The sequence below is a fragment of the Microtus ochrogaster genome, chromosome 5, assembly GCF_000317375.1.
Source record: "Microtus ochrogaster isolate Prairie Vole_2 chromosome 5, MicOch1.0, whole genome shotgun sequence".
Taxonomy (NCBI): Eukaryota; Metazoa; Chordata; class Mammalia; order Rodentia; family Cricetidae; genus Microtus; species Microtus ochrogaster.
In genome coordinates, this window is record NC_022012.1 from 38,790,621 (window position 1) to 38,801,964 (window position 11,344).

At 48.4% G+C, this 11,344-nt stretch overlaps 1 protein-coding gene across 6 annotated transcripts in view; it reads right to left on the reverse strand.

The window, feature by feature from the left end:
* Window positions 1–10,232, reverse strand: part of Kmt2a (lysine methyltransferase 2A) — an 82,447-nt gene extending 72,215 nt beyond the window's left edge. For 5 of the 6 annotated variants that reach the window (XM_013346236.2, XM_005347211.3, XM_026779145.1 and 2 more), the window contains exon 1: window positions 9,579–10,232. In XM_013346236.2, coding sequence (XP_013201690.1) covers window positions 9,579–10,001 — 423 coding nt within the window. In that variant the 5' untranslated portion in view covers window positions 10,002–10,232. The remainder of the gene's footprint in view (window positions 1–9,578) is intronic. The other variant, XM_013346237.2, reaches the window with a different exon arrangement.
* Between the last annotated feature and the right edge of the window lie 1,112 nt (window positions 10,233–11,344).

The following is an 11,344-nucleotide window of genomic DNA, read 5'->3' on the forward strand; positions in this document are numbered from 1 at the left end:
TTCCAGGACAGGCTCCAAAAAAACCACAGAGAAACCCTGTCTCGAAAAAAAAAAAAAAAACAAAAAACAAAAAACAAAAAAAAAATTTTATGTGTATGGATGTTTTTCCTACATGTATGTCTGTGTACCAATAATGAAATCACTGCTTGGTTTATTGGCTCTAGTTTCTTATTGGCTAGCTCTTACATCTTAAATTAACCCATTTCTATTAATCTGTGCATCTCCATAAGGCTGTGGCTTACCAGCAAGGTTTCAGCACAAGTCTGTCTCCTCTGGCAGCTTCATGGCATCTCTCTGACTCCACCTACTCTCTCTCTATATCTCGTTCAGCCTGGCTTTACTTTGTGAAGCCACTGGCCAAAAGCAGCTTCTTTATTAACCAATGGCAATAAAACATATTCACAGCATACATCACCTCCCACAGCACAACCCCATAAGTTGAGAAATGCTGCTATTGATCAACATTGATTCTGCCCAAATGAAACTTGAGGACAAGCATCAAATAGTAACTCGAAAGGAAAAAAACACTAATAAAAAGACTAAGAATATTAGTCATAAAGAAAAAGGTAGCAACCCCTATGCAGTTTCCTGAGCCTGATCAGTCCACAACTCAAGAGCCAACCTTTCCTACTTTCTCCCCTCTGGGTCCTTGGCTACCAATGACACCTTCTGTTACCAAGATGGTTAGTTGTCCTTCAGTTCGGGTCCACTTAGCTTACAGGTAACTTGAAACCCTGGGCAAAATCAGTAACATTCTGAAGTCAGGACACATTGAGCATCTGTTGTGTCATGGCTGGGGTCAACCATAGCACTCAAATAGATTTACCCTCATGTGTGTGCGCACGCACGCACACACACACCTCAAAGTAATAAAACAATCCAGTTATGATAAAAAGGTTATAGCTCTCATGTCCTTTCAATTTCTCATTCTAATAATAACTAGGGCTCCCTATGTGCTAAGTAAAGTGCTAAGTGCTTTGCATGCATGGTCTCAATTAAGCCTCACAATACTCTTTTGAAGCATGATTACCTCCAATTTGCAAATGAAGAAACACTCAGCTAATACATGGTTAAACTGAGATTTGAACCCAGGTAGTCTAAATCCAGAGCCCGGTCTTGGCAACCCCTAATCACTAGCTATATTATCTCACACTATTCCAGATTAGACTATGAGATTCACCATCCCCTTTGTAAAGGCATTTATATACGCACAAATAAAAACTGCCAGTCAGAGAGATTACAAGAGGATTTCCTCATTAACCAAGCTTAAAGAGATGTTATCCACAAGATTTTACTGCTTATAATTAAAGCAATAATCTAGGGACGGTATTGTGTTTGATCTAAAAATTAGTCTGTTCTGATGAATGGCAAAAGCTAAATTTCAGGCGCCTATCAAAATTCACTGCTCAAGATATTTATTATGAATGTGTGATCAACTTTTTCCTAGTTTTTAGAACCAAGTTTAAAAGCGAGCCCAATGAAAACATTTCCTCCAAAAACACTCCTCACAACTCCCATTACTCTCTCATCTCAGGACAAGGGGAGCCAGGCACAATTACTTTGATGCAGTGAATTGAGAAGACAATGCTATTTCAGCAGTGCATGGGCAATGCGGGTCAGAGTTCTCAGGCAGTAGAAATGTTAGGAAGGGTCACACTGCTCAAAGTCATCAACCCATCTACAAACACTGCAACAAAACACAAGCCAGAAATGCACAGAACCAGGTAAAACAGACAGAAGAAACTCCAGCGCTGAAATAAACACCAGGGAAATAGACCCCACCCACTGAAACCTCACACAGTCTTGCTGCAGCCAGGATGAGAGGTAACACATCTGGGGAAACCCCTCCAACCTATTTGTCAAGTAGAAAAACAACCACTCATTTCAAGGAAGGGGGAATTTTCATGCGCTGTGCAGAAACTGCCAACTAACTCTCACGTTAATACCTTTGTCAAACTAAACCTATTAGGGCGATATATTCTGAATCTAAAAAGTTAAACCAAGCCTGGCCTCCAGGAAGCTTTGTGCTAACTCAAGGGAACTACAAGTCAGGTCTTTAAAAGCAAACCTTAGGTAACAGCTTCAGCCTCATGGTTGGCTTCCCATGAGGTGTGTAACCTGACAAGGTAAAAAACCCATTGAAATATTTAACAGTGGTGGTATGGATTTCTTTGGATAGGTCAAGAAAAGCAACCCATCCCTTTTAAAAACATAAAGGACCATTTTATGGGAAGTCATTCTCTCAGTTCTAGTGTCTGAGCATTTCCTTAGGGCTTTCTCAGAGACCTTATTGAAGGAGAAAATGAAAGGCTAACAAAAGGGCCCCTCTTCTCCCCCTATTCCCAGCATAATCTACCTCAGCCACAGGGCCAGTAGCATCCACACTGTCATAAATGCCAGCAATTAGAGAATGAGGCCATAAAACCACCCACTCAGGTATAAGAGCACAGGCCTGCAGCTTATTTAATGCGTGCCATAAAAGATCCTGTACTTCCTTCTTCCAGGCCTTCACCACCAAGAAATGAGAATAACAACAACAAAACAGCCCTTTGTCTGCCTACTTCATAGTGATGTGATCAATGAAACCATCAGGGCCCAGGTGAAGAATTTAAGATCCTTCTTCTTCATAAAGACTCTCCATTTCCTCTAGCATGCTACACTGCAGACCAATGAAAGGGTGGGCTACATTTTCAGCACCAGTACAGTGGAAACCAAAACTGAGTTACCTTTAACAGAAATTACTCTAGCTTATTTTGAAACTATTCTAAAAGCTCAGCTAGCCAGTTCCTGACCTCAAATACTGGCACCTACAATTAGCAAGGCAATTTTAGTTTTAAAAAAAAGTTAATTCAGGGGCTCACAGGATAGCTGAGCAGGTAAAGGCATTTGCTGGAGAACCTGACAACCTCAATTTAATCCCCAGGTCCCACATGGCAGAAGGAGAGACCAACTCCCACAAGCTGTCTTCTGATTTCCATACACGTTCATTCATACAGGCTCTTGCATACACACTCTCGCATATGCGTGCACAATAAATGTCATTTTAAAAAAGCTAATTCCAATCCCAATCTCAAAGCTATTTTATTCACTCTGTTCCAAAATCTGGTACAACCTGGGGTCAAATAATAATTTCATTTTATCATTTATCCTCACAACCTGGAAGCCCACAAAAATCACAGGTCTGTGATTTAATCCATGATAAAACTTAACTCCTCCAATTTCATAAGCCAATCTTGATGAGCCTGGAGCAAGGACTTTTTTTAATTAATTTATTTATTTATTAAAGATTTCTGCCTCCTCCCCGCCACCGCCTCCCATTTCCCTTCCCCTTCCCCTCCCCCATCAAGTTCCCCTCCCTCATCAGCTCGAAGAGCAATCAGGGTTCACTGATGTTTGGGAAGTCCAAGGACTACCCACCTCCATCCAGGTCTAGTAAGGTGACATCCAAACTGCCTAGGCTCCCACAAAGCCAGTACGTGCAGTAGGATCAAAAACCCATTGCCATTGTTCTTGAAAGCAAGGACTTTCTAACAGTGAACTCTTTAGCGACTGTTTCCTACCCATGCCTACAGGGTTAGGAATCTGGTTCAAATGTAGGTGCATCATGCCAGACTCATTAGTAACTTCATCTTTCTTAATCCCAGAAAATGATATTCAAAGAAAGGGTCCACTGAAGCCATCCCCAAGAAGGTTTGTACTAGTGCAGGGACAGTCACAAAATTCCCCTTCCTCAAAACCCGGGCCACCAGGCTCTCTACCCTGGCAGAGGAATGGAGACAAGATATTCACAAAAGGCCCGATTGAAGGCGTTCAGTTAAGTGCTAGAAAGGAGCTGAAGTTCTGTGCCAACACTAGAGGAATGTGGGCAGGCACAAAGAGATCTTAATTAGGAGACCTACAATTAAAACACAGTGAGTCTCCAAAAGAGAGAGAGGCGTTGCAGTCTGTTCCGCCTCCGAGCAGGCAAAAGTGCGGCTGCCACCCCCTCCAGCCACCGAGTAAGGGAGGCAACTGGCGGGCTCAGGCTGCACAGCTGTTCCCTGGAAGGACAGCTTCAAGGTGAGCAGAGATGAGAAATGAAACCCAAATGGGAGCATTTTCTCTTGCTTCTAATCAGAAGGGAACTCACTATTTTGTGAACCATGTCCTCCAGGAGCATGCGCCTTGAGATGCTTAACTGGGAGGGAAATGCGGGGACATGGGACATGCTTTCGGAGAAGAGAAAAAATCCTTCAGATTGCATTCCTAATGTTCAGCACTTCATTTCAAAACTTACTAACAGCTCCTTCATTCAAAGGAGGTTCTACTGCTCTGGATTCACGCTTTCATTTAAAAGCTCATACACCTAAGAAATACATCATCCAGACTGGAAATAGCTTCCTTTTAGGTAAGGAAATTACAACAATGAAAACTAATCTAACCAAACAACAGGATAATGCTGGAGTTCTCTACAGGTACACGGCATTTTATTTCAAACTTGATCTTCAAGACAGGCACACTGGTGTATGTCTATAGTCCCAGCAACTTAGGAGACTGAGGCAGAACTGCTGGAGCCTAGAAGTTCAAGGTCAGCATGAGTACACAGCAAGAAACCAAAGCAAAAGTATTTCCATTATTGTTGTCAACTTCAGCAAAACCCTTATGCTTTTTTCCATCCAATGAAAACTTCTCCCACCAAGGTGAAATTTCTCCTAACAATAATGATAGTTAAACAGGCAAATGTACAATCTGATATTAAAAAGCACTACAGTCTCACTAAATAAACAAACAAACAAATAAACTCAGAATAAGAAATTCTAGTCTAGGCGTGGTACTGCATGTCTGTAATCCCAACACTTGGAAGACACCAAGGTAGAACTGAGAAATCCAAAGGTAGCCTTCTCTACATAGGGAGTTCCAGAACAACCAGGACTACATGGCAAGACTGTCTTGATGATGATGAAGAAATAAGGAATAAGAATAATTGAACAGAAAGGTTTATGAGCTATTTAGTACAACTTCACTTATATATCAGAAATTGAAGGTTAAAAGTGAATTGCCCAATTGGGCATGGGGGCACATACCTTTGATCCCAGCACTCAGGAAATATTGGATTAACAGATCTCCACAAATTTAAGGCCAGAATGGTCTACATAATAAGACCCTGTCTCAAAAACAAACAAACAAACCAAAGACATGAATTGCTCAGTGTGTCCTAAGGGGCAGTGACAGAGGGATGAGGAAGACTGAGCTCATACCCACTGATGTCCACTCCATGTGCTCTCTCAGCTTCATTCACCTTCTGCCAAGCTCAGGATCAGCCATGAAGGCAATGAAAGACCAACAACTCTTTGGGTACATACACTTGGTTAACATTAAATTTTTTTTTTAATTAAAGAGGAAAAAAATCGCAGACACTCTCCAGCAGTCTTCCAGTTAGAGAACTACCCTCTTTTCTAAGCCCAACCTAAAAGCCTGCCTCAAGCCACAGGGACTTCACTCAACTTTAGATGAAAACAAATATGCACCAATGCTATAATTCAGTTTTAATATCACATATAATTAAAGTGTGCGGTGATAAGATCAAGAGAAAACTGCTTTTAACGTGTTGAGTGGTGATAGGAGAGGCATATGAACTCAATGAAGACTGCTGGATGTTAAAATATTTCTGAAATAAATGTTAAACTACTACAAGTTCTAGTCAACGGAAGATGCTGCTTTGCTGTGCTTATTTAGAATGCAAACATAGTCACTTGAGCACCACCTGAGACAGCGGCTGACGCTATGAAGAGCATGGAAAAGCAGCACAAGACATGGACCTCAGTGGTGCTTCCTAATTCACACAGACTGCCCAAGCGTCTATGTATTTTGAAAAATCACCTCATTATAACAGAATGTAATCCCAAGGAACTCCTATGTAGCTGTTACCAGAGAGATCGATCCAAGGAGAGCAAAGAACCAATGGCAACGAAGAACGGGTCTCCTGTGGGTAACAGCATGGTTCCTACAGGAGGATCCGGAGTTCTGTCACCAGAAGAACTCAGCTTTGATTATGTGCAACTCCAAGTCATTATTCCCTTAAAGTGAACCACAATTTAAAGAGGTTACAATCGTTCTGGGTCACATAACAACTCCAAGAGTCCAGACGAGACCTCCTAAGAAGCACGGATAACTTCTAAGAAGCAACCTTAAGGATAATGTAAGTATGCCAGCCTGGATTAAGACCTGTGGAACTCTATCATTGATGTGTAAGACTGTGTCACCAAATGCTTGGTTTCTATGCTGAAAGTCACCATGCCGGAAGAGGCTACCACTCTCGTTTACCATGTACAACACCTACCATCAGCCCGTGCTACATGGCCCCCAACGACCAGATAGAAAGCTTACCAACAGCTCATTCAAGTCCAGTTTAGAAAAAAACCTAACACTGGATTTAAGGCAAGGGGTCACCTGCCCTTTTCACAATGGAAGAGTGACTACCATTCATAGGCACAAGTCCTAAAGAGGAAAAACTCTTCCTCGTCATACTTGATCTTATTCATAGGTACTGAAATTCCCTGACAAGTTTTACACAACAAATTACCTAGTAAGGCAAAATAAAGAGCTAGCTCACAACCAGAATATTGACAGGTAAGAAACTGTCAGCACCTGATTAAAACCTCAAAGGTAGTTTTTGTCAAAGACCAACAGATAAAATATTCTGATGCCCAGATTTTAAATCCCTGGATCTAGGTCTCTCTCTCTCTCTCTCTAACCAGTCTCTTAAAAAGTTATGATTGGCTGGGCGATGGTGGCGCACGCCTTTAATCCCAGCACTCGGGAGGCAGAGGCAGGCGGATCTCTGTGAGTTCGAGACCAGCCTGGTCTACAGAGCTAGTTCCAGGACAGGCTCCAAAGCCACAGAGAAACCCTGTCTCGAAAAACCAAAAAAAAAAAAAAAAACCAAAAAAAAAAAAGTTATGATTGGAAGCTGTTGACATCAAACTTTGCTTTTGAATGTGTGATAAGAACATTGAGACCTTGGACACATGGTCCTTCAATATGAAATGCATAAGCATGCCAACAACAAAATGCTGCTGCTTTGGGCATCTCCATAAAGCAGACCAACTTCTCCTAATAGAGACTTTCTTATAACACTCAAATATACACAAAAATAAAATTCAACATATAACCAGTCTAGTCTCAATTTTGAAAACACGTAGGTAAATGATAAGTCAATGTAAGACTTTTTTTTTTTGCTGCTGTATCTTTTAAAAAAGCAGAATCAAGCCGGGCAGTGGTGGCGCACGCCTTTAATCCCAGCACTTGGGAGGCAGAGGCAGGCAGATCTCTGTGAGTTCGAGACCAGCCTGGTCTACAAGAGCTAGTTCCAGGACAGGCTCCAAAGCCACAGAGAAACCCTGTCTCGAAAAACCAAAAAAAAAAAAAAAAAAAAGCAGAATCAACTCACATTTAAGCACCAACTCCATGCAAGTAACCTGAACAGTTCAGTCTTTTTGTCATGTATGAGGCCTTTGGTTCTTCAACTACATGGGATCTGTGTTGTTAGCTTAAAAAATACAGAATTGGCCTTTCAAAAAAATAATAATCTACAGCAACCAATAAAACACTCTCAAACAACCCTGCTTACTGCAGCAGCCTTCTGAAGGCTGGGAAAAGGAGGTGGAGACAGAGCTGAGAGAGGCAGGCAAAGAGGATGCTGCAGCTAGCTAGCTACACAGCAAGGAACACGCCCCCAACATGTCCTCCTGGCTCTGTCAGAAGGCGGGTTGTTGTCAGTCTCCTGAGCCAGCTGCCTTAGAAACAATTTTTAAAAGGAGGCTGGGAGACTAACAACTGGGGGAAAGAAAAAAAGGACAGCTCCTTAGGATCTCCTCCCTCCAGGTCTTCCCAAGGCCTTTGCTAAATCTAAAGGGGTGCAGGGCATAAGGGGCCACAAGGGGTTTGCCCCAACGGCAGAGCATGCAGGAAACTGCTGGTTGCTATCTTTCCCTTTCTGTTTCAATCAACAGCAAACCCCTACCCCCCTTCACTTCAGCCCCTGGCAGCTGCTCTTCCTCCCCCTTGCATCCCCCATCCCATTCTCCGCCCCCCCTCCTGCGACTCAAACTGCCCTTTCTGCATCCAATGGAAAACAAATGCGCAACGCCACTGACTGAACCTGAACTCAACTTCCCTTCCCTGGGCAACTTTCCTTTCTGTTGAAAAAGGATGAAGACCGCCTATCAAAGCATCCCTGTTCTCAACCGATTACTCAATGGGAAGGGGCAAAGCGCTGACCCTCCACCCACCTTGAGTCTCCCAATAGGAATCGCAAATAATCTTACCTCCCAAAGACTAACTTTGCTCCATGATCCTCCTCTTTTTCCCAACCCAAAGCAACCACCATTGCCACCACACTAACGTAAAACTGTCCCTTATCTACTCTCACCCCAGCCGGGCTCTCCTCCACCCCTACCAAGCCCCAGGATTGGCCTAGGAAAAGGTGGATCAATAATAAAATGACGAGGGGAAAAAAGAGAAAGAGAGAGAGAAGGGCGGGAGGGAGCCAGGGCCGGAGACTGCAAGCTCTCAGGCGCAGTGGGTGGGGTAAGAGAGCAGCTGCTTCCCTTGGGAGGATGCTGTTCTAGTCCCCCCACAAACATCACCCCTCACTGGGGGCCCCCTTTCTCTAGAGCTGGAGGGAAAGTCTGCTCCCTCTCAAGGAGAATACTGGAAAGTAGCTCTGCTCCAAGCTTAGGGGGACACTGGGTCATTTTCCCTCTAACACACCGTTGGTCCTTCATCTAAAGGAGGGAAAGGGGTGGAGCTGGAGGTAAATCCCTGACACCAGCAGCCTAGGAACCGCAGCCCTGGAAGATGGGGAAAGGGACTAAGGCAGGGGAAAGCACTGTTATCTTCGCAGGAGAGATGAGGACAGGCAAGGTAGAGGGGAAAGGTTTCCCGTGGGGTGGGGCGGGACGAGGAGGCCCGGTGTGCTGGAGGTGGGAGTGGGCTGGGAGTACAGGTGAGAGAAGGGGGAGTGGCTGGCAAGGTGAAGACCTGGCTGGAGATGGAGAGAGGGTTGGTCAGGTTTTTCCGAAAGCAAGGTGCAGCAAGGCACCTGGATTTCCCATGGGCCAGGAGAAGAACATGGCCCTGGATGAAGCCACCACCCGAGAGATGTCCAAGGGGAAGACTGCCCTAGGAGTAACACATCTGCCCAGGAAAGGAGGCGGAGATGTGGCGGGATCAGGTCTCTGGCAGAGGGAGGGAGGAATCTGGCTCGGATGAGGTAATCTGTGAAAGGGAGGAGGGGTTCAGTCCCGGGATGGGAAACCCCCGCAAGGGGGTCTGTGCCAAGGGATTTGGGGAAGGGTCCAGGGAAAGAAGGCGGTGTAGGGGGTAAACGCCCTTAGCCAGGAGGGGTTGAACACCCGGGGAAGGCGCCTGGGGGTCTGCAGTCCATAAGGGGGGTTCCAAAATGGGAGGGCCATTTGCCCCGGGTTAGGGACCCCAGGATGTTTCCAGGATTGGGATGCTCCTCAAACCTGGATGGGGGAGGGGAGGGGTTCCGCAGAGGGTCGAGACCCCGGACCCGGGGTTCCTCGCCCCCTTACCTCTCCGCTGCCGCCTCCCCCGCCGCTCTCCCCAAACACTGCCCGGAACCGGCGCAGGTTGGTGCCGATGGCGGCCGAGACCTGCAGCGCCGCATCGAAGCCCGGGCCCACCCGGAGCAGGGCCGGCCCTGAGGAGGCTGAGGACGATGACGAAGACGAAGACGAGGCAGACGACGAAGAGGCTGCTGAGGCGGCGGCCGCTCCCCCTGGAACCCCAGCCCCGCTGCTTCCCGCCGCCGCCGCCACCGCTGGGGGGGAGGGGGGCGCCCCGGGGCCGCCACCGCCGGCCGGGGGCCCGGGGGGAAGCAGCAAGGCCGGGACGCGTTGCCGCGGGGCGCCCCCTAGGCCCCGGCGCCCCCCGCCGCCACCGCCCCCGGTGGTCCCGGGTCGGGCGGGGAAGCGCCACCGACAGCTGTGCGCCATGTTCGCCCCGTAAGTGAAGCAGCGAGAGGGAGAGGCGACAACACAGGGGGGCGGGGAGGCGGAGGGGGGGGAGCGGCGGGCCCCGGAACCTGCCTAACCCGCCTGGCGCCGCCCGGCCGCTCGCACCCCGCGGCCCTCTATGCCGAGCTCCGGGTGGCGCTTGCTTGCCCTGCAATCTGCATTTGGGCCTCTGGCCTCCGCCTCCGCCGCCCGGCGGCCGCTGCTCTATGCTGAGCCCCGGGCCCGGCTCCTCCCGCCCCGCAACCTGGATAAGTGCATGCCCCGCCCTCCGGGAGCGGCAGCGCCAGGGAAGATGGGGTGGGGGGGGAGGAAGCCCTGGAGCCCGGAGCGGAGGCGGGTTCCGGGGAGAGGGGGAGGGGGCGAGGGCGGCGGGAGGATGGAGGCGGAGGGAGCGGGTGGCCCGCTGCTGGGAGAGCCGAGGGGCCGATTACACACGTTCCCGGGACGCGCAGAGACTCGAGCTGCCCTGGAGAGCCGCTTCCAGTGCGGCGCGGCTGCTGGGTCCCGGGAGGAGCGAGCCTTCTCCGCCTTGGAGAGCGGCGGGCTTAGCCCTCATGGAAGGCTTCTAGAATCCAGAAAGCCCCATTGTACTCCATGCAAAACCGAAGCGTCGCCCAGTTGAGTCTATGCAAAATGGCAAGGGCGTCGGTGAATGCGCTTTAAAAAATAAAATCCAATAAAAGAGGAGCCCCTCCCATCTTCATGCTTGGAGCTCTCTCTAAAATGCACACGACCGAGTGGCGGGCTTCCGCCACCTCCTTTCCCCACTGTGCGCTGGAGGGAGGCAAGGAGCTTCTGGCTTTAGTGCCCTTCTGCCGAGTTGGGGTGTGTTTTCCCAGCCCGGACGTTGGAGCCCACGGCGTGAGCTGCGCGAACGACCTGGCGTTACAACGGAGCTGAAACTGGGTGGCTAACGGACGGGGCCCAAAGGGAAGAGGCGGGCAAAGGCGCCCCGCCCCTTCTTCCACCGCTACCAGCTTGCCGCTGCATGCAAAGCGGACCCTAATGTATGCACGCGAAGGGAGGGGGCTCGCCAGCACATTTCTCATGATGGGGGGGGGTGTCGTTGGGCATTATGATACACTGGGTGGAAGGAGCCCGCCGCCGGCAAGCTCTGGGCGCAGGGTTAGCAAGCCTAGAGGGAGGGAGAGGGAAGAGGGATAGGGCAGCGGCGGGAGGGGGTAGTGTGAATATCCACGGGGTTTACTTTATTGCGGGGAATAGGAGAGGGCGCCTCTAGCAAGGCGTTAGAAGCCTGCGGGGATGGAAAAATCAAGGAGGGAGGGAGGAGGGATTGTTGCCTGAAGAATACGCGTTGGCTG